Raw genomic sequence first — 23,343 nt, 5'->3', positions numbered from 1 at the left:
AAGGAGTTAGGACCAATAAACACATGTAAAGTGTCACATCATCTCTCTTCTCCATAGTATCTGTACAGCGTTTCTGTAAACTGGCAGAATTTTGGGCTGGACCAACACACTTACTATTTCTATAGATCAGGGGAAATGCAAAAGTAATTCAGCATTAAAATCACCACGAAAATAAAATAAAAAGGAAGTCATAATCATTTACATATATGTTTTAAGTCTTGCGGAGGAGGTGGAGCTTCTACAATCTTTTCGGAGCCCACACACAAGCCACAGCCCTGACGTTGCCGTAGCAACGGCCCGCGGAGTAGGGGGACGCCTGCAGTGACTCGTGATTGGTCAGATCAGGGCTGTCGTTCGGTCTTAATCCTCCCTCTGATTTGTTACATTTACTGTCGCTCTTACAGACTGCAACGTCATTGGCTAGCTCCCACATTTGGGGCCCGCCTCGGTGAATAAGCTCTTGCAGCTGCACACAAGTCAGAAAAAAAGCAGGCGGAGGAGGCGCTAGCGTAATGTAATGAGTTGAAGCTGGGTTGTTTTGAGGAGTAAAAAGTTGTTTATTTCACTCTAGTGTTGGCTGACCCGTGGAGCCTTGTCAGTACTTGGAATTATACAAAGTTGGAAGAAATGTAGGGACTTTTTGGCAGTTTTTGTTGTTGCCTCACGATGGAGGAACCTGCGACAAGGCAAGTGGTAAAACCGCGACTCATTAGCTAACCTAACTCACCAAATTTAGCTCAATATTGTCTTTTCAATAATGTCTAGTAAAGCTGGGAGCTGTCTTAAACATACATGGCAATATATAGGAAGTACGTCTAAACAGTGACACTTTGGAACAGAATTATATTGACATTACCGTCCACAGAGAGTTGGAGATGTCCCTGTCAGACGGTACCTCGGACGACGACATGCCCTTAATGTTACCCTCAGAGGGCAGCCACAGTGGGAGCATCCGTAAGGTGAGGAACCTGGACAAACACACACTCACACACATACTGTATATAGACAAACACACACTTTGGGTATGAGATAAACATGAGGAAAGATAGGGGTCTGGATATCCCCCATAGGTTCTGGATGGCTCCTTAATATCTGCAGAAATAGATGACTGCAGACTGTGGACTTTATGCCAAAGTACATACAGGAATAACTCTTTTTACTGTAGGTCCTACAAGTAGGTTAAATTGAAGCCTCATTAAAAGCGCTATGAGGCTTCACCTCTGGATACTTGGGGTCAGTAACATAAAAAACATGAAAGAACCCCTAACCCTCAAAGATGATATCTGTATTGGCAACTACAAGCTTTAAGTCTCACTTCCATATGATTTTTCCTGAGAGTATTTGGTTGATTTTGTTACCTTCTGCATCATTGTAAAATATAACAAATCAATAACAGAAATTATAAAAGTAACAAAAAGTAATTTTCACAACAATAGCAACATTGAGTCTTAGAGAGTCAAACAATTGCCTAGCCTTGTTTTCTATTGCACTAGTAGAAAACAGCACCTCCATTGTACTGACACTGATATCATATCATTTATAGTATAGTACACAAAGTATATCAGGCAATAAGAATGTTCATATCTCTACAGTATGCCTGTTGAATTGTTTCTGGTTTACATCCCTGGTTTGAATAGGGAAAACACTGATGGAGAAATGAATGATTACAGACATGGTGCTCTTAAGCAAGGCACTTTACCTTGCTGAAATGGATGTAAGATTAGATTGTAGCGGCACCTTAAAAGATTGCATGTTTGTATCTGTGCTCCTGGAAAAACAACACCTGTGCTTAGGGAAAGCCACCTGGACACGGAAGGGTTTTTGACACAGGCTTTTAGACTTTATCTGCCCTGATGTCGAGCAGCAGCCTCCATCCTCCTGCCCTCCTGATGGTTGAGCAGAGGTGGGAGCTCGGCCAGAATCCTAATCCACACAGGCACTCTGAGGATTACTTGACGTGTGCATGCTAAACAAACACCTTAACTGGGTGAGAGGGAACGAGAAAAGATAAAGGGAGAAAGAGTAAGAGAAAATGAGAAACGTCCATATGCTGTGCAAGTTGGCTGCGAGAGGGATAGAGAAGGTGATGGAGGGAGCCACAAGGATAAGGAAAGGGAGTATTCAGCATGTTTACAGTACAGCAGCTCCATCTGTCATGTTACTGTACATATGTTTACCCTTTAAGTGTGAAACAGTGGATCATTGTATGATAGATTGGTGATTTTAGTGAGTAGACTTTTAACAACCAGCAAATTTGGTGGTGTTGGCAACCAGCCTGTTGAAGTGAGATTTAAGAGGCCTTTAAATCTTAAGATAGATACACAGCTCTGACATATCACCAGTTCCTTTTTCTATTAAACATATTATCCTTCTGTGGAGAAGGGTCTTCTCCTGCTGTACTATGCCAGGTTATTACCATGTTTAGCATCCACGAGGCTCTCCCCCTCCTGAGCGCCCACGTCTCTGACACGCTCTTTGACACACCCATCATCTCTGGCATGCTATGCTATTCATCATGGAGTTTTTGCTCTGATGCAAGTCTCACAGGGAGCTTTCTGTTTAGGCTGTACTGCCACCATAAAAGCTTTACAAATAAAGTGCTATAAGTGCTCTCTCTCTTCTAAAAGCAGACCAAACTCAGATCAAACTTTAAAATTAGACAGGGCTGATCAAATTTAAATCAAGATTTTGTGACTGTATTGTCTATTTATAACCTCAAATAGTAAGTGGGCGACATACTGTTTCTTCCATTTAAAAAAACAGAGGCTGTAAAACTGAGATCGAAAAGTAAAACAAAGCAGCGTTGATGAAATACGGAGCATGATTTTGTTACTGCGTTGCTTATTTCTCATGTAGCCTATTAGCTAACTGTTAAACTGTAATATGAGATTGTTTGTTACCAGCCAGCATCCACATTGTTTCCTGTGTCAAAAAGCCCAAGCCTTACATCACCTACCAGCAGGGGTGTTTATTGGTCCGGTGTGGTACAGTGCATTCTGATAGTTGTAGGTTTTCTACCTCTTAAGCAAAAGCAAATGCCACAACCCTTTTCCTCTGTTTTCTCTGGTCATGCAGCACTAATTTCAAAAGTATTTGTGTCTTTCTAATGCAGAGACAGCCCAGTTTTATGAAAAGACAATTCTTCCAGCAGTGAAATCCTTCTTTAAGGCCATGTAAAGTCTACCATGTAGGCTCAACTTCACTCAGAAAGCCCTTAAGGGTTCACTTTCATTTATCCCTGTATATGTAGAATGTGTTTGCTGAATGTATTGACAGATAGGCTAAAGCAAACAATTCTCACTAAGTGAGATGATGAACAGCGAGTTTTTAAAAAAGTGTAACTGGTTATTTAAAACTTTGAGTTGGTAGTGAATGAAGTCCACTGTGAGAGATTTGTCTTTTTGGACGTCTTGCCTCTGCACCTGTTGCGGAAACAGCCTTTACTTCTTCAGGGCTTAAAATGGTCAACATTGTTGTTGTAATTTAGCACTTCATCACTTACTCTGACTCCTCTGTGTCTTTATTTTTTCTGCAGGGATGTGATCCTTTTGCCCAGACTCAGCGCAGTAAACTGCAGCACCGGCGAGCTCGCATCAACCAGCAGATCAACAAAGAGATGCGCATGAGAGCAGGAGCAGAGAACCTGTTCAGGTGAGGTCATGGGACAGATCAAATGGATGTTTTTCTCAATAATATTTTGGGAAGTTAATAAAAGTTAATTTCGGTGTAGATTCATGTGTTGAGGGACTTTCTCTGCATGAAACATTTTTTAAGCAAGGTTCATCTCTACTTCACTGATCCTGTTTCAAGACAGTGCCACCTGATTCATTAAAATAAGTGAAATTATGTTGGAAATGAGTCAACATTTGGGATGGTGTTGTGTTTCTTACCTGTTTGTGAAAATGGATTTTAAGACACAATAGAGGGGTAAAGTATCTTTAAGGTTTGTGTTGGGTTATTTAAAAGTATCTAATGTTGTCACCTGGACACATTATTCATGGCATTTATTCAGATTTGAAAGGGCAAACTTTGCCTTTGCATTAGCTTTTCCTCTCTAAGATGTGATGATGAATGCTATTCTGGTCTCCTCTGTGTTGGTGGCTCTTTGCTAGCTTGTTGGCTCTGTCACGTTTGTGTTGGTGTCTTGTGATGGCCAAAGGTCAGAGATCACTCCCCTCCAAAACACACACACACACACACACACACACACACCAGCGCCACCCAGTTTTATAGCTCTATTTGTGTGAACATGAAGCATGTTTGTATGTTTATGTCTCCTCTTCCCTTTTTTCCCTACTATTAGTTTTTAACTCTTACAAAACAATAATTGAACAATGCAAACTTTTCAGCATCAACACCAGTGCGGCTGATCACCCAGCTGAACTGTGCTGGCTTTGTGTTTTAAAACAGTTAACTGTCATCCACACAGCACACAAGAGCTTTATTGGTGAAGAAATGAGGGAAATGAAAAAAGAAACGGTGGCAGAACATCAAAGTATTCTCTCTGAGAACATTAGCGTCATCTTTATCCCCTCCAGCTTCTCTCCGTGTCTCGGTGCCTTTGCTTTCTCCCTCTGACTTTTTCTCAGGCTCTGCATGCTTGTTATCCACTTGGAGGTAGATCACTATTGAGGCTTAAAGTTTGCATTTAATATATGTGCAAGCATTTGTTCTACACTTTGTTGTGGTAGTTTTGAGACATTTAAAGCAAGCACTGTGAACAACTCTCTAAAAACACACTCCTTTACTCATAAAGATTCAACTTGGGAGTAGAAGGAGGAGGAGCCACTTAATTAAAGCAAGAAGCTACTTTCTTCCCCCTAAGTGGTGCCATGTCAGAATCTAACAAGACCGACACAGAAAACAACAGTGTCTTTAATTAAACGACAACCAAGAGCACCCCTCATTATTATGCCAGGGCTTGTCTGGGTACAGCTAATTAAGTTTCACAAAGACCTTTCTCAGGGATAGATAGATAAGAGATAACAGGCATACCACTTCAAATTAATTTCATTATTGTTTAGTCTCTTTGTTATTTAACTCGATAAATTTAGGAAGTGAAAAGTGCCCCCCATACATTTCCAGATTTCAAGGTGACATCTCTTAATCGGTTCTTATGTGTAACGGTATGAAACACAAAAATATTGTGTAAACAAGTATATAAAACTAGAGCTGAAATGATAAGTTGATTCATTGATTAGTCAACAAAAAATTGACAACTTTTTTGTTAATCACTTTATTGCCATCTGTCAAGCACAACACCCACATATTACCATGTTCTAGCTTAAGTGTGATGATTTACAGCTTTTCTTTGTTTGTGTGATAGTGAGTGACAGTGAGTTTTTTTTTTTTTTACCAATTTATGACATTTTGCAGACCAAGCAATTAATTGAGAATATAATTGAATTAAATTATCGTTAGTTGCAGCCCTATGTAAAACAGAGAAAAGCATTCAATCTACACATTTGAGAAGGTGGAACTGGTGAATTTCTGGCATTTTTTGTTTGAGAAATAGCTTAATCAGTTCTCAAAGTTGTCAGTACATTTTCTGTTGATTGATTAATCAACTAATCAGCACTAACAGGCAGATTTGAATAGGCCTAATTCTGTAACGGGTATTGATCTCTTTTTCTTTTGGATCTTTCTTCCCAACTCCCATTTTGACTGGATTTGGGCTGTTATTCTAAAAGGTGATGACTCAGTTTAGGGGAAATAAAACAAGCGCTCCTGCCCTTTATATTGGGACGATGGGTCACAGAGACAAAGAGGACCCCCCCCCACACACACACACACACACAGCCTGCTGGCCTGTAATCAGCCGGCTTTGTGTCCACCTCCTGTCCTGTTCTCATGCAGAGATTCCCAACGGAGCCCCGGCAAGCTCATCCCCCACTTATTTGTCTGGCACTGTCAGACCTTTTCTTTTTTCTGTCCTCCCCCTTTCCGGTCAACTGGAATAGTCCACATACACACAAACACACACACACGCATACACACTCTCACAAAACGTCTCGCTTTCACTTCACTCACTCTGAAACTGTTGTGGAACTGGGTCGTGGTATGAGTGCTGGTGGGTGGGAGGTGAATGGGAGGGGGGATGCTAATTGCAGATGAAAGAGGGGTTGTAACTCATCAGGGTTTGTGATTGGCTGATGAAGACGTCATGTTGTGTGCTGCAGGGTGTGTTTCTCTGTGGGAATACAGCTGAGGGACAGTAACTAGTTTAATCCTGATCTGTTATTACAAAAATATCACAAGTTTCTGAAAAAAACAATTGTTTTCAGCTTCTCTGATACCTCATGTCTCTCAGTCAGTTCATACACTCAGAGTAAGGGATTTATTTTTTCCCCTTAAAAGCTCCAGCATGTTTTGCGTGCAAGTGGGTGTGTGTGAAGGGGGTATTTGGCAGCCCATTTAAAGCTGACTAATCAGATTGCCCTCGGCGTGATCCTAGATATAGGTGTGTGTGCGTGTGCGTGTGCGTGTGCGTGTGCGTGTGCGTGTGTGTGTGTGTGTGTGTGTTTCACTGAGGGAGGGAGTGACAGATGAAGAGAGAGGTGAAGGTAAAGTGGTCTAACTGGACAGATTAACATTATTTACAGAAGCTCAAAGGTGAGCTCAGCTGTGTGTCAAACGTGTCATGTGTCAAAGAATAAACAACTTTCAGTTTCTCCACCAGTCATTGACTACATTTACATGCACAAAATATCACGTATTTTGCACTTATTCTGAAAAAGACAATATTCCTGATAAGCTGTTCACATGGCTAATGAAAATAAATATTCCTCTAATACTCCTGTTTACATGCGATCATGCATTTTCTGGTAAAAGTTTCCCAACATGTCGTTTATTACGTTAAACTATAGCAATGTGGAATGGCTGGAGCTGCTGTTATTTTGCTTCTTTGTATGGAAATATTATTTTTTCAAAGTGTCCTACCAGTGGTGGACTTGCTGGACAATGCAAATGCCTCCTTTTTTCATTCCCTCAACCACCTTCTTGAAAAGGTCAGTGTTGCGATATTTGCACATATCCAAAAACCTGTTGATATCCAAATGTTTTATAGTGTTTAAAAGTATGTGTGTTTATCCTTCTTTTGGTCATGCATCTCTACTCAGCCTTGCAAACTGTTGGCAAGATGGTATGTGTACAGTATATCCATGACAACACACAGAGCCAACCACAGAAAAGCAAGAGGCCGTGTGTCGCAAACTGCAGTAAAAACCGCTATATACATGTCTAAGTAATGCTATTAAAACCTGCATAATACCAGCATATCCCACATATCTTAATTGGAAAATGCTAAATTCAAAGTCCAAATTCTGAATATCCAAACGGAATATACTGTTTACATGACATGCATCAATTTCATATTATTTTCATATTCAAGATAATAGTGGAATATAAGTGTGCACATAAAAATAGCCAGTGACTCACTCAGTCATGACAAAAAGCAAACAGAAGCAAAAAGCGTTCTCCCTGAAACAATGTAAAATACTGTTTTAGGAACAGTTTGTGTAGCAGTTGTACAAAGTAGGAAAGGGTGCAGATAAAGCAGATGAGTGCAAATATTAATTTATCGATAAACAGATATGCAAAGACTGTTTCCTACGTGAAACCAGTCATGTCTTAAAATGCACTAACTCTCCATTTTGTTCCTTTCCTGCAAGTTATGCTTTAGCTGCCAGTATTTTTAAATTGGAGTGTCTGCATTGATCAGCATAGTTAAACACCCTGACAAATGGAAACATACTCAGAGGAGAAGCTCTAGCAAGATTGAGAAATAAAGTAAGAAATAGTTTTAAAAAAGCTTAAGCAGTGGAGTAACAGCACCTAAAGTTATTGATGTTGTAAGTAACATCAATAATGTATATGCCGGATAAAAAAAAAAAAGACAGGTTTGACTTACAGTTGAATTAATAGGTGTCTAACTTTAACTTGGAAGAAGTGATGATACTAATTTACAGGAATAGTTTGTCCACAGAATATTTGTTATTAATCACCTTCCTTTCATGCAAGTTGAGACAAAAGTGACCTTTGCATGAACACAAGGTCTTATGATGCAAACATGCGCTCAGGAAGTGAGAGGAAAAAAAAGAGAGAATAGAATTTACAGGAAACTTGACAGCTTTTGATGAAAAGCAAACACCTTGTGATCAAGATGTTGGATTTGTGTACAAAATCAAATATCTTCAGCTCTTATAGTTTGTTTGCAGAGTGTGTGGAGTGTTAATCTTTAACTAATCAGTTAACTTGTGACCCAAAACGTACTCACACCTTGTCAGATTGCCTTTGGCCTTGACAGCCGATGTGTATCTTTCCTCCCGAAATCTTCCACCTGATGATGCATTTAATGACTCATTCAGCACAGAGACCTTTAATCTTTAAATGTGATCAAACTGAGAGTGTCTGAAATCAGGAAAACTGTCTATCAGTGTTTTCAATATGAAGATTTTATACAGACTGCGAAAGAAAAAACATTGATTTGTGTCTGTTTTATCTTTACCTCATTTGTTCCTCTTTTGAAAGTGTGGATTTATTGAGAAGCCATTCAGAATGATGCATTCTTGTGCAAAATATCGGTTATTTTGTGAATTCAGGGCCATTTTGCAAGTCTGTTAATCACAAATGTCTATGGTCATTTGGTCCACTTTGTGCTGTAGACACACACACTTCTATCATATCATTGAGCCGGTGAAATTAAGTGTTGCATAATTAGGAAAGTTTTCTGGGCAAGTGTATATTATTAGTTACCACGACAACTCAGGGATGCCTCAGACTTCCAGGAACACTGTGTGTTGTTGACCTTAGACTCCCCCCAGCAGTGTGAGCTGGCTTTACTCAACACTAACACCCTCCCCATGTGATTGGAGGAGGAGTTGAGAGTCTTGAAGTGAATGAGCAGAGGATGATGGAGGAGAGGGTGGAGAGATGAGATAGTTGCATAAATTAAAGACGGGCTTTTTGTCTAAGAAAAGTCTGTCTCTTTGGGTGTTTACAGTGTCATGCTTACATCCATGAATGCAGAGTTTGACTTGCACCTCTTAGTTTTTCATGGTGGGTTGTCATATTTGTGATGTTAAGCTTTGTATCTGTAATAAAGCGAAGGACATACAGTAAGACAATGTCCTCTGACATGTAGTACTGTTTTATACAGCCGGGTGCCAGCATTTGTTTTCTTTAAGTTGGTAAGCTAAAGCTCCACGGTGTAGGATTTAGTGGCATCTAGAGCTGAGGATGCAGAACTGAAAATTCTTCCTCGTGCCAAGCATGTAGGAGAACTGTGGTGGCCAATGTGAAAATGCAAATGGCCCCTTCTAGAGCCAGTGATTGATTTGTCTGTTCTGGACTACTGTAGAAACACACCAGTGGAAAAGAACCTGCTCCATATGTAGATACAGTATTAACGGCTCATTATAAGGTTATGAAAACACCACAAGTCCTATATTTTCAGATGATGTTATATACAATCTCTGTCAATAGATGCCTGTAAATCCTACACACTTGACTGTTTAAGCATAAGCCTGACTATAGGGATGTCAGATTTCATATATTTGGTCAATTTCAGATCTCTGTATTTTTCATTGATAAATGAGAGGTATCAGTTATGTGAGCAAAAGGTGAGAAGAAGAATAAGGTAGATGCACATAAAAATCAGAATCAAAATTCTGGTTTATTGCCAGGTAAGTTTTTACATACAAAACATTTGCCTTGGTGTTTGGTACATAAGAAAAAAGAAAGAAAGCAAGCAACTACTGCAAAAATCATGGAAATTCACAATATACTATGAATAAATGTGCAGTTTTGTATATTTAGTTTAGATCTTTGATTGGGCTGACCTGACAGGCCCAGGCCAGGCCGTAATTTCTCAGCATTCCCCCTGGCTTGAATTGGGTTGGGTGCGTGCTAATTTCCCTCTTTCTATGTGAATTAAAGAACACTTAAGTTTCACTTTCGCTATGCTTGGCACTTTGTTGCTTTGTCTGGTTTTTCAGTGGGCTTTGGATCAAAACTGCTGCCATAGTTCTGGCTTGGGCCAGGCTTGGACAAAAACTGTGGGTTGGGCCTGATCTTCTGGGCCAGATTAAATCTTGAATTTAGTTACAGTATACTTTATAAAACCTCACAACAAAGAATTGTTTGATTAATACTTAAGTCTCTAAAATAATGTCCTCAATTCTGAAACTACTGATCATTTTACTATCCATTTATCTGCGAGTTAGTTTTTTTTTAATTACAATTTTTCTTTCCAGATTAATTGATTAGTCACTTACTTGATAACACAAGCCTTTATTAATCCCACTCCGGGGAAATTAGCAAATGTAGAATTTCAAGTTCCCAGAGCAGAGGTTGACATCCTCAAATGTATTGTTTTGTCAGACTACAGTCCAAAACTGAAATATATTCAGTTTTTAATGATAGAGAAGAAAGCAGCAAACCTTCAGGTTCTCCAAAGAGCTCAGTTAAGATGGATTCTGGCCTAATTTAAGGACATTTTAATTGTGGAATGCATTTAGTTTAGGAGGGACCTTCTCCTGGTCTATGGCAAGGACTCAGAGTGGCATATTGACTTTGAGTAGAGTCATGACAACTCTCCTTTTCTCCTCACACACATTGAAAATGGAAGTCAAAAATAATAAGAGATCTGATATGTGTTAATTTCTGCAGGGCAACGACCAACAACAAGGTGAAGGAAACCGTTGCTCTGGAGCTCAGCTTCGTCAACTCCAACCTGCAGCTGCTGAAGGAGGAGCTGGAGGAGCTCAACAGCAACATGGAGGTCTACCAGACAGACAGGTATCATATACACACACACACATGCACACACAGTCACACACACAGCCCGTCTATAAACCATGGCTCATTTAATATTTGCTCCATGAATTCCAGGTCACTCTCATTAGTCTAATGAGAATTATAATTGGAGAAAACAAGCATCCATTACATTTTTGTATTCACACTGTGCACTGTGTGTGTCTGCTCTTGTACCTCTGTCTTTGTGGGGACCAGTTTATGTTACAGACCTGGAGAGTAAGGACATTTTTGTAAAACTGGGACATTTTATTGAGCTTTTTGCAGGTTGGGATTTATCTTAAGTTAGAATTAGGTTTCAGTCAGTGTTGTTGGCTAGGTAATTACATCAGTGAGGGTCCTTACAAATATAGAAGTACAAATATGTGTGTGTGTGTGCAGTCCTTCACGGCCAGGAGATTTTTCCCTCTGCAGCCCGGGGTCATTGGAAGGGTAAATCCCCTGATTAGAGTGTCATTAATGGCCCCGTGGCGTGTGTGCGTGTTTTGGTTCATTGTGAATGGAAGGGTGTGACTGTAGGGGGAGTCAGGGGCGTAAGGGTTAATACTTGGCTTTAGCTTTGCCTATTAGCAGGATGAGGCACTGTGCAGTGAGCCTGCCGCGTTTGAAGACTAGCAGATGGCAGTGCTGGCTTGACCATTGCTATAACCTGTGCTGTGTTTACATGTGGGTGTTTACATATAACGTGTGGAAGATTACACACACACACACGCTGTATTTATTTCTTTTCACAGTGATGCTATCAACGTTCCCATGATCCCACTTGGATTAAAAGAAACCAAAGAGGTGGACTTCACAGTTGCTATCCAGGTGAAGACAACATATTTACAAATATAAACAATACAAACATAGAGATCTGAGTGAAACAGTGAATATTGTATTTTAAAATATTAAAACAAGGTAGAGGAGGAACACTATTACCCTTATATTATAAGAAGTGTTACAGCTTTGACACTTGTTTTAACCTGAAAACAACATACATCAAATGGCCTGCTTTATTTATTGTGATAATAGCAAATTAACTTCACACCCTAAAGTATTACATATAAACCTAAAGCCTAAACATTACCAAAATATATGTCAAAGCTTGATTTTCTGAATTTCAGACATGCTGGCATTTAAACTAATATAAAAACTCTGCTATAAAGAAAAAAACAATGATTTATAGTGAAACCTCTTTGTCTAATTTGGCTTTTTATGTCTCCGCGCTGGCAACATCTGTGGCTGGGTCTGTCAAATCCTTGTGAACACAGTATCAAGAACACCTCAAGGGAATTTCTTCAAATTTGGCACAAATATTCACTTGGACTCAAAGATGAACTGAATTGATTAGTTTTTGGTGGTCATAGGTCAAAGGTCAAGGTTACTGTTACCTCACAAAATATGTTTTTGGCCATAACTCAAGCAATTCATGTACTAATTATGACAAAACATCACACACATGTCTAATAGGATAAAATGACAATGTTGGGACAGTTTATATCCAAACGGTTAAAGGTCAGCTTAATCGGGACATCATAATGTTCTGCTTAAAACACATTTTTGGACATTAATCAGTGTCATATCTCAGGATCAGAAGGGGAAGTATTTGGACATGATGTAAACTGTAGAGAAACTTAACTGGTGCACGGAGGCATACAACCGCAGGGCAGTAATTCTAGTTTTTGTCTTATATATTTGTTGAAAGGGTACTGAGGTCCTCTACAATTTGTTTAAATATTAGAGAATATCTCAACTGTGAAACAGATTTGTCATCATGTAACTGTCTGTCTCCCCTCACAGGACTTTATCTGTGAGCACTACGGAGAGGACAGCTCTCTCTACAGCAAGGAGATCAAAGAGCTTATGGAGCTCAGACAGGTTAATAAATGCACTCATACAGCTCCATACAAACGGAATCTTGATCTAGTTGGAACTGCTGCCAGAGATAATACAACTGGAAAAAGTAGAAATGGTCTGAAATATGTTATAAACTTGCGGTCACCTTGAAGTATTGTCTGACATTAGATGTATATTTATGTGTGTTATTATTTGGGTCAGGCCATGCGTACACCCAGTCGTAACCAGGCTGGGCTGGAGCTCCTGATGGAGTACTACAACCAACTGTACTACCTGGACCAGCGCTTCTTCCCTCTACACAGGAACCTGGGTGTACACTTCCATTGGTACGACATGAGCATTTATTCATTCATTCATTCTTTGTAACTGCTTATCCTAATACAGGGTTATGGGGAAATGGAGCCTATCCCAGCTTTCATTGGATGAGGAACGGGGTACACCCTGGATAGGTCACCAGACTATCACAAGGCTAGGACATGAGCACAATGTTAGAGATGTAAAAGTCTGAAGGTTGTTTGTATGGGGATGTCACAGCTACAAAAAACATCTACTTGTGTAAATGCTGATACAACAAATAAATTAATGTGTTAGAAACCCTGCATACTGCATTACGCAGTTCTTAGGACATTCTATATACTATAAGTTTTTGTGTAATTTTTGCATGCTGTATTTCCTTTTTAATGACATTTTTTGTGACATACTATAGCCTATTCAGTTTGACTCCTGTCCGTCTGGCCACACATAGCCACTATTTACACTGAATTTTATTCACTGTAATCTTGTCTTGCTGATTATTAATTTATTATGTTATTATTATTTTTATTATTTATTTTTATGTTACTTTATGCTTTATCTCGTTGACTTTATTAATCTGTTGTTATTTTCTCTATCTTTGCCTGTAAGGTAACCTTGAGAGTCTTGAAAGGCGGCTAAAAATAAAATCTCATACTATTCAAATCTGATGTAATAGTCTTCAGAGACAAACTGTAACATGCACCTGTCTAAATACTGTATACATGGACTGGTTGATGAGACAGTTAATAATGACACAAGCAAAATGCATGCCAATTTATTTTATTCCTCCTCGTCTGTCCCTTAGGTACGATTCTCTGACAGGCGTTCCGTCATGTCAGCGTACGTTGGCCTTTGAGAAAGGAAGTGTGCTGTTCAACATCGGTGCTCTTTACACACAGATCGGAGCACGGCAGGACCGCTCTGCAGCAGCTGGCATAGACCGAGCCATAGATGCCTTTCAGAGAGCTGCAGGTAATGAAACAGCAGATACTTACCTGAATGCTCCACAATTGGATCACAAGGAAGTAAAAACAGTTTTCCTAATCATTTAATCTGTCCATTATTTTCCTTAGTTATTAGATTTATTCTATCCATTGTCAAAAAAAGTGTAGTGGCTATTACAAGAGCCGAGGGTGACATCTTCAAATTGCTTGTTTTGTCTGACCAAAGCCTAAAACTTTCAGTTTACAATGATGTAACAGAGAAAAGCAGCAAATCCTCAAATATTAGAATCTGACATAAGCGCATGTCTGGGATTTTTTACTGATAAATGACTGTCAATCAAGTAATTGATTGTTTAATTGACAAAATAATGCTGTTTTGCATTACTTGTGTTTTCCTTGTGTGTGTTATTTTTAGGTGCATTTAATTACCTTAAAGAGAATTTCTCCAACGCTCCCAGTCTGGACATGAGTGGCCCGTCGCTCTGCATGCTGGTACGTCTGATGGTTGCCCAGGTGCAGGAGTGTGTGTTTGAGCGTGTCACACTCACCACAAAGGACACACACTTCACTTCCCAACTCCGCCTGGCACAGGAAGCTGCACGGGTGAGTTAACACGTCTTTGGTTGTGCTGTGTTGTTACTGTTGATATCTTGTAATTCTCACTCTGTTTGTATGTGTGTGTGTGTCCTGTAGGTGTCAGACGTCTACTTGTTAGTGCAGCAGACCATGACGCAGCCTCTGATGAAGGACTATGTGCCGTTTTCTTGGGCGTCCATGGTTCAGGTCAAATCTGAACACTTCCGTGCCCTCTCACACTACTACGCAGCTGTCGCACTCTGCGATCACACGTGTAAGTCTCACGAAAGCATGTTTTAATTTGAATGAACTTTATTTCCACGTTAAAAGAATGCTGTAAAGTAAGAGATTAATACATGAATACATACACATACAAAAACACACCTACAGTATAGACATACTGTATGTTGTACATGTACAGCTTAAATACACTGTGCAGAAGTGGTGGCAAGCTGACTCCTTGTACAAAGAGCTTCCTTAAAACTAAAAGCAAGATAAAGAAATTACAATAATAATAAATAATGGAGGACAAAAACAGTTAACACTACAAAACCTGATCCATATTATCCATACAGACTTTGCCCAGTTCAGATGGTGATATTTTGACTAATGCACCTGTACACACTTAGACTTATATTCAGCCGCTGAATTCAATGCTTATCCTTTGATCATTCTTACCTAACTGTATCAATTGCATCTACACATGTTGATTTGGAATATCTTGTTCTGTAGTATCTGCTGAGGAGGATGAGAGTGATGAGGAAGCAGAGAAGGCTTATCTCCAGTTCTATGTCAACGTTCCTGCCGGGCCAACACTCAGCCAGGTTTTACAAGACCCTGAAAAAAGAAGAAAGCTTGGTGAGTTCATGGAATATGCGAGAGCGAGAGACACAGAGAGACAGACATAGAGAAGCACTCAGCTGTGACTTTCAGAAAGTTCAATGTGGTGGAGGTCATTATAAAGAACATCACCGGGTAGTTGCTTTGAGTAGTAAGTACATTTCTATGAAGGTCAACTTTATGCAAACATCAGGGATGTAATGTTCAAAGGATTTAAATATTTTCTAGCATTTTTTTTTCAATTTGGTTAATTTTATCTGCCACATGTGCCACTCTGGGTCAAAGTAATATGCACACACATTAATGTCTGCCTACATGTATGCAGGTAAAGCTCACCTGCGGCGTGCAGTAATCAGACATGAGGAGGCCATGCGTGTCCACAGTCTGTGTAAGATCCTGAGGAAGATGGACATCCTGCAAGACGTGCTGTCTCTCACACACAAACGCTCCTTGGATAAGTACTCGGAGCTGGACAGAGAGGACGACTTTGATGAAACTGCAGAGGCTCCAGAGATACAATGTAAGTGTCTGTTTTAAGTCATATCAGTAGTACATGTGATTCTGTGGTTAAGTAACAGTAAGTGATTGTGGTTTGTTCTGTTGACAGCTCAAACCCATCAGAAACCAGAAATAACTCCAACCAACTTTGCTACAGTTCAAGTTACTGATATCTTCCAAAGACTGGTAAGACATATTCACTGTAACAACAGTCTAGCATTCAGGGAAATGCACAGTCATGATGCCCCACATCAATTGTAAACCCAATTAAAGCCCTATTTGCACAGGACTAGTATTACCTGAGGACCTTTGGTAACTTGTAATAGTTGTGGAGGTCGTCTGATCTTATACCATGTGCCTCTGCAATGCCTGTAATTTGTCAATGACACCACAGATTACCCACCATATTTTGCCAAACACAGAGGTCATGTGATAATATTAGTCCCATGTGATTTGGCATCTTGGTCATTTGGGGTCCTATGTATGTTTTCTGTTTTCTCTGCACCTCGTTTCTGCCTCTTTCTCAATCGAGAATTACAGAGGTTGCACTGGCAATCATAAATGAAAGTTTTGACAGCATTTTGGATACAGGAGGTTCATCTGGCTACACAGCATGGTAACCTGTTAGCAGAAAAAGCAAGCTCAAAACAATTTCTAAATCCCCAGGTAATACTGGTCCAGTGCTAATAGGGCTTAAAATAATTTTAAAAAACTGCAGCATCTTCTGGTACCTGAGTTGAAAATGACTCTTCACTATGCTGCAGGGACCTCTGTCAGTGTTTTGTGCTCGGGCTCGCTGGGGTCCGGTACGTGTGATCTGCCTGCAGAGGAGGGAGGGCGGACTAGGTCTTACACTCAGAGGAGACTCCCCCGTCCTGGTGGCTGGAGTGGTGCCTGGAGGGTGTGCAGCGGTAAGACAAACTCCACTAACCTTTATGTGCATCAGTTAGAGCACAGCTGCTCATATTCCACATCCTGTAGAAGTATGAGACTGTTCGAAGCAGGAACAAGAAATTTCCTCTCACAATTACTGTACTTGTAAACATCAGATTTTCAGAGCAAAAAATGCAATGCATGGTGATGGATTTGTCTCAGTATTATATTTGTCAACGATGACAATTGTTAAACAATCTGTGTGTTCATGTGTGATCTGCAAATGTAAAACACCTTCCACAAATACAACAAATGATTTGTAAATTCAAAAAAATACTTTACAGATATAAAACACAGATGCAATTACACAAACAAATTCCACAAATGAAAAAATAATAATAATCAAGTACAAATACATGAAAAACATTTATGAATATCCTCCTAACATTTACAGCATTGGAAACAGTTATTTGTGAATCCACTTTTCATTTGTGAATCTCAATTCTATACTTGCGAATTTGTGGCAAGTTTTTGTGTGTGTGTGTGTGTGTGTGTGTAATTTTTAGAATTTGTTTGCATATTTGCAGATCTGTTTTATATTTAAGTATCTTTGTGAATTTACAAATAATTTGTATTTCTGGAAGGTGTTTTATATTTGCAGATCACACGTGAACACATGAATTGTTTATCTGCTCACATGAATGATACCGAGACAAATCTATTTCTATATTTGTGTATTAGCAGATCTGTTATATATTTGCAAAAAAGTTTTGTGAGCTTACACATCTACTTGGTGTTTGAGCAAGGTGTTTTATACTTACCTATTACACAGTAACTCAGTGGTTGTTGATCTGTTCACACAATTAATACTGAGACAAAGGTATTTCCATACAGTGCATCAGCACTGTCTTCCAACCAATTTCCTTCTTTCTTATTTTGAGGTATTAATCCATATCCATAATCCATCCATCTTATTTGAGTTTTCTCTCCATTTATATCTCCTTTTAATGCTGGAAAAATGTATAAGCTGCACTTGTTGCACAAGGGCTATATCTCTCTGTAAACAACAGTGGAGAGTGTCTTGTGCCAGCAGGAAACTCATAAAATCCATTGCAAATCTGTTTAAACTGAATTAAATTAAATATGCTCCTGGGTATTTTTTAAATCTCTTTTTCTGGAAACCCTGGAAACAGTGTGCCTTTTGTTGAATCTACCTTACAATCATCATCATCATCATCATCATCATCATCATCATCATCATCATCATCATCATCGTAACAGTTTCAGTTATTAATGTATATGAAAGCTGCAATAATTAATTTCTGACCACTAGAGAGCTTAGAGGAGACAGCAAACATGTAAATAGAAACTCATGTAAGCTTTTTAACAGTGCACCCTGTGTGGGTGGGAACAGTCTAACTGGAGTTTCAGACAGCAAACCACAAGTATAACTTGTAGTTGTTGATACAAAAAATGCCTCACTATGTTTAAGGGTGTAAATCATTAGTTTAGTGGTGATATTACATTGATTCTTTGGACAACAATATGATATTTGCTGATATCACAAAGTCTGCCACAATACGATTTCAGTTTGATTCAGTGCAGGGGCCTGTGATCGGTATGAGACAATATCATATACCCATATAACACAGTCTGTTACAGAGGAAGCTCTCACTGCTTTCTAATTTACTTTTGGCCGTAAAAGATAAAAACAATACATAAATAATGTAAATGATTGTAATGGTTAAGTACAGTAAAGTTTTTACCTCAGACTATGATCTTTTTCCTTAAACGTCACAGTTATCTGACTTAAAGCCCTAAAGACAAACTTCTCCCAACAGTCATAAAACATGGATTAATAACAAGATTTTCATAGGATAAACAATTGGGTTTTTTTTTGTCAGTCACCCATTATTAGCCTAAGCACCTTTATATTGCATAAATTATCCTGGCAGCTAGTGCAGTTTTACCTCTGCGCATAGCTTACCAAATTATGTTATTTATACTTTTTATTATTCACCATTGGTTTAAGTCACTGCGTCTTCCAACAGAACAGCACGGTTGAATTTCAGCCTGTATGCATGTTTTTTCAGCCGAACATTGTTTAAATAGAGCAGCTAATGTTAATGTGTGCTTTGTCTGTTGACCCATTTTCTCCAAAATTTAAAATATTTCCACACTGCTGATTCATCCCTGAGTAAATAACATTATCCTCTTTGTTCTCCTGCTGTTTGTCATTATCCGCCTGGTACTGTTTGGCAGTGATACAGAATTTCAAAATAAAGGCGCATCCTATAAATGATGATATGGGTTGATGTTTTTACTTTGCATCTCTGATAGTAGATCATTGATCATTAAATCAATATATCAAACCAGACTGATGGGTCGTTACACCCCTAACAATGCTGTGATAAACAAATAATGTGAGTCTTCACTCCTTTGCTGATGTTTGTGTGCTGCGCAGGAGGCTGGACTAAGAGAAGGAGACTACATAGTAGCAGTTGACGGAGAGGATTGTAAATGGGCCAAACACAGCGAGGTGGTCCACATGCTAAAGAGCTGTAGCGACAGAGGAGTGGAGCTCAGTGTGGTGACATTACACTCACATGATACACAGGTAAGTCATTGTGAGTGTAAGTGTGTGTTTGGGATGTCAGTGACTGCTGTTTGAACATGTCTGTGCTTACCTGTGCAGTGACTAAGACATTACCTGTGTGTGTCAGCAGGTAGAGAGGAGGACCATAATGCTGTCACACAGCAGTGATAAGGAAAATACTCGGCAGCGTCTGCTGGGTGGAGCTAAGGGTCAGAGCTCTGCCTCCTTGTTGAACTGGAACAGGAAGAAGAAGAGGGAAGGAGGCGGGGTCACTAAGAGACTAGGAAGCACTTTCAGTTTGTCATTCGGAAGCATCCGAGACACTGAGGCCATGTACTGAGACATGACAGCAGAGAAACCACTCAGGGAATCACAGCAGTGGAGCACAGGTTACGATCAGGACCGCATTCAGACTGACAGTAGTGCTGCACCAAGAAACATCAGCAGGGGACGCTGCTGCTGCTGCTGCTGCAGAGAGCTCTGACAAAAAGCACAAGGTTACTCCAGTAAAGTTTCTGGCTTCTACTTGCTTCAGCACAGTCCAGTGTATCCGGCAGCTTTGCTGGCCATTCAAATATGTGGAAGCCCACATACCAGGTAGAACACCTTCTGACATGTAGCTTTTAGCTAATTTTTACCTTTCAAGTGAAGAGCCTACTGCTGATGCCATAACTTTCAAGGGTTGAACAGTCCTGCCTCTGAGGAGTATGCCGTACTCCTCTGTGCAGCTCTGTGTACTGCCTTGCAGCCTAAAAGTGTGTTGAGACAGAATGCAAGGAAAAGTTTAGATGCAGGATGCTCTAAATTCACTTTGAGACAGGACTGGGTTTGTAAAGATTACAAACTGCCATGCTGTTTGTTGCTCCTGCATTGCTCTGTGCAAAAAAAAAAATACAAAAATTGACTGACAAAATGTGTGATGCACATGCAGGGCTGGGCAAGATATCGATATTATATTGATATTGTGATGTGAGACTAGATATCATCTTAGATTTTGGATATTGTAATATTGTAAGTCTTTTCAGAGTTCTAAAGGCTGCATTACAGTCAAGTGATGTCATTTTCTGAACTTACCAGACTGCTTTATAGCTGTTCTACTTTTTGCCTTTACCCACAGAGTCATTATCAGACCCAAACAGAATCGACTAAAAGAACGTCTGAGTATATTTTAGTAGAATCTTTGAATCAGAAATTTTATTTGATCATGAATACTTCAAGAAAAAATGTAAACATTTGTTGGAAATATCAATCAGCAAAATGTGGGACACATGGCCATTAAAATGAAAGGAGCGGAGAAAACAAAAATGTATTTGCCAGTCTATTAATCTATTAATAGTAAATCTTAAATTTGACATATTTTCTCACTACACCAATAACTTAGATTGTGATGCTAACTGAATACAACACACGATTGTCATACTCATGCACAAGGAGGTGGAGGGGACAGTGACAACATTGTGAGATTTACAAGCAGCGTCTTTATTCCTAAAATCTGTGGAAAATCTGCAGAGTTCTGTGAGCACAGATTCTGTATGGGCGTGGTCATTGTATTCACATTAATGATGATTATTTATCAAAAATTTTATGAAACACTAATCGTCAACACTACAATATCGGCGCAATACAGGTGTGAGGGTATTTGGTCAAAGATATCAAAATATTTGATTGTCTCCATGTTGCCCAGCCCTATGCAAACACAACTTTTGTTGTACATCTTTCAGTGGTTGAACTTCACTGTGAGACAGGAAGCCACTGAGAGTCAAAGGATTATTTTGAATATTACTAAACTATTACTTGATTTGATTTTTTTAAGCAAACAACTGACAGTTACTTTAAAAATAATCATTCCAATCAACCAGAGACTAGTGAATAAATAAATTAACTAACAGGCTAACAGTAAGTCGAGGGCCAAGGGCTCACAAACAAACAACCCAACCTTGTAAGTCTTAACCATGCTTACAACTTGTGAATGTTGAGATCTAATGGGACAACAAAGAAAAGGTTTCAGCTTTTGTTCTAACTCAGATTCAGATAAGCAATATTAGTACAGTGCTGTTGGAGATTACTCTGATATGGAATCGGGATTAACAAAAAATGAGATGAGTCCACCTTTATCGACTAAGTTTAATGCTCACTGGATGTCTTATGACACAAACAAACCTATTTGGATCTAATCTTTTTAAGACCGCACCCAAGCAACATTAGATATACCCCCATCCTATGTCTTAGTGTTGATGCTTTAGAGAAGCAGATATTTAATCACTTTCACTTCCTGTATCGGCACAGTACGGCTAACAAACCTGGACTACTTTTGTCTATATAATGTGTCCAGTGTGTGCTGCGGGTGACACAATGCTATGCGACACAGCTGGCAATATCTGCAGTGAAATTAAGTAAATCACTGAAAGCTCCTTTGCTTAACTTTAGACAAAGTGTATGTATTGTAACATTAATGTACTGATGGAGAAAGAATTGAGAGGGCAGTTCAGAATTAGAAACAAGTACCATGTTTCTTGTGTCTTACATTATCCTTAAGTGGTCTCTGAGATGACAGAACACTGTAACAGTCACCTGTTTAACCACTAAAGTGCTCCACATTTGGATCAGCTCATCCACTTTGCATTACTAATGAATATAACAATGATGTTCTTGCAGAAATATTTGTGTTTAGTTTTGCCATTTTTAGATAATTAAAAGCACTTCAGAGGTTTTGATCCAATGTTTGGTAGTTTTGATATTTTTAATGCACTGTGAATATTGAAAAGGACAAATCTCATGTTAATAATGTAGTCCTGACTTGATGTTTTAATAATGATCATGAAACACACAAATACTCTTGTGTGTATTTGAAATGTAGTGTCTTATATCTATTGTGTCCTTACTGGTTTCTGAGAGTGGTCCAGCCACTGTGCTGTGTTCCGGTCAGCCAGTATGAGGAGCAATAGATGAGGATGTTAGTGGGAAAATGTTTTTATTATTAACAGTGTTTGAACTTTTTGTAAGATTTTGATATATCTAGAAATGTGAGAATTGTAGCACATTACTTGTTGGTCCAGCTAAAACTTGATGCTGTGTTTTCTTTTGTTTTGCCATGGCCTGTGTGTGTCTTTGTTTTCTTTCTGTACAATGTTTGTGCCATGGCGGTCCATAGTGGTGAGTACAGAAAGCCGGAGGGGACAAACAATTATATGTCATTCTCTTTTAACATGATCACAACTGTCCTGTGATGTGTTTTCTGTTGTCATGAAAAAAGTTTAGCGATCACAAAAAAGTGTTGACAGTTTACACCAACATTACAAATAGTAAGATCTTTTTAATCCTCATAATCATGACATAAATATCAGATTTCAAGGAACCAAGTTTGACATGTTATGATAACAAAGTATCTTCTTGTTGAAGAAAAACTGGTACAATCTTTCCTGCTCAGCTTTCTGCACTCTGTATGTGTGAGCGAGTAAATATTTGTCAAAACTGTTGTGAAGGAATATTTTTTTCCTTCTGTTTGTGTCTTTGACTCGATATCTGACCATCCCTTATTGACTGCATTTGGGGATTTGCACACTATTTTTTCATGTATAAATACAATAAAAAAGTGAATAATAATAAAGACTGTGAGCTGCATCTGTTTGAATGCTCCTGACATGTTGTGACAAGTTCACTCTGCTCTCTCACTGAGAACTACCTCAAACTTATAGTACAGTTATATCCAGTTAATGCAACGGCAGATGTCTCTACTATGGTAAATTATTACCACTAGGGGGCATTAAAACATCAACAACAGCTGACAGATGAACAACCCATACATGTCACCTTAGCCGCAAAGAGCATTTCTAGTATTTTGCCTTACTTGCTCTAATGCACTTCCTGATAACTTATGTAAATGCATTCTTACTGTTAAGTGGAGCTTGTCATCGTTTTGACATTGAGACTGTCCTCACTGTCTCATTCACACAGCTGCACTGCTACCAGACCGATATGAACTATTGATGGTGTCTCCTCCTTCTACTCATTCTCCTGGAAATCAGTTCTAATTGTTAAGTACAGTGGTGAAAACAAATATCCAGAGTATGT

The 23,343-nt window shown here is 39.1% G+C and overlaps 1 protein-coding gene across 2 annotated transcripts; it reads left to right on the top strand.

The window, feature by feature from the left end:
• The first annotated feature begins 486 nt into the window (after positions 1 to 486).
• rhpn1 (rhophilin, Rho GTPase binding protein 1) lies at positions 487 to 22,912 on the top strand. Of its 2 annotated transcripts, none has more exons than XM_050054378.1 (16): positions 487 to 686; positions 866 to 959; positions 3,536 to 3,651; positions 10,669 to 10,797; positions 11,547 to 11,622; positions 12,595 to 12,672; positions 12,853 to 12,977; positions 13,751 to 13,917; positions 14,305 to 14,492; positions 14,583 to 14,739; positions 15,198 to 15,323; positions 15,631 to 15,825; positions 15,913 to 15,989; positions 16,568 to 16,714; positions 19,141 to 19,293; positions 19,400 to 22,912. In XM_050054378.1, the coding sequence occupies exons 1-16, from the start codon at positions 667 to 669 to the stop codon at positions 19,610 to 19,612; spliced, it is 2,061 nt and encodes a 686-aa protein (XP_049910335.1). In that variant the 5' UTR covers positions 487 to 666; the 3' UTR covers positions 19,613 to 22,912. The 2 variants fall into 2 exon arrangements, with proteins under 2 accessions (XP_049910335.1, XP_049910337.1); XM_050054380.1 differs by having other exon boundaries at positions 19,403 to 22,911.
• The last annotated feature ends 431 nt before the right edge of the window (positions 22,913 to 23,343 follow it).

The sequence above is a fragment of the Epinephelus moara genome, chromosome 10, assembly GCF_006386435.1.
Source record: "Epinephelus moara isolate mb chromosome 10, YSFRI_EMoa_1.0, whole genome shotgun sequence".
Lineage (NCBI taxonomy): Eukaryota > Metazoa > Chordata > Actinopteri > Perciformes > Serranidae > Epinephelus > Epinephelus moara.
Note: the sequence above shows the minus strand (reverse complement) of the source record. Positions and strands in the feature narration are given on the sequence as shown.

Excerpts from the sequence above, each read along its gene's own strand:
- rhpn1 (XM_050054378.1), top strand. The coding sequence starts at position 667 with ATGGAGGAACCTGCGACAAG. Across the intron at positions 12,978-13,750 it reads CTGGGTGTACACTTCCATTG|GTACGATTCTCTGACAGGCG; the intron begins GTACGACATGAG and ends TCTGTCCCTTAG. Across the intron at positions 15,324-15,630 it reads TGAAAAAAGAAGAAAGCTTG|GTAAAGCTCACCTGCGGCGT; the intron begins GTGAGTTCATGG and ends ACATGTATGCAG.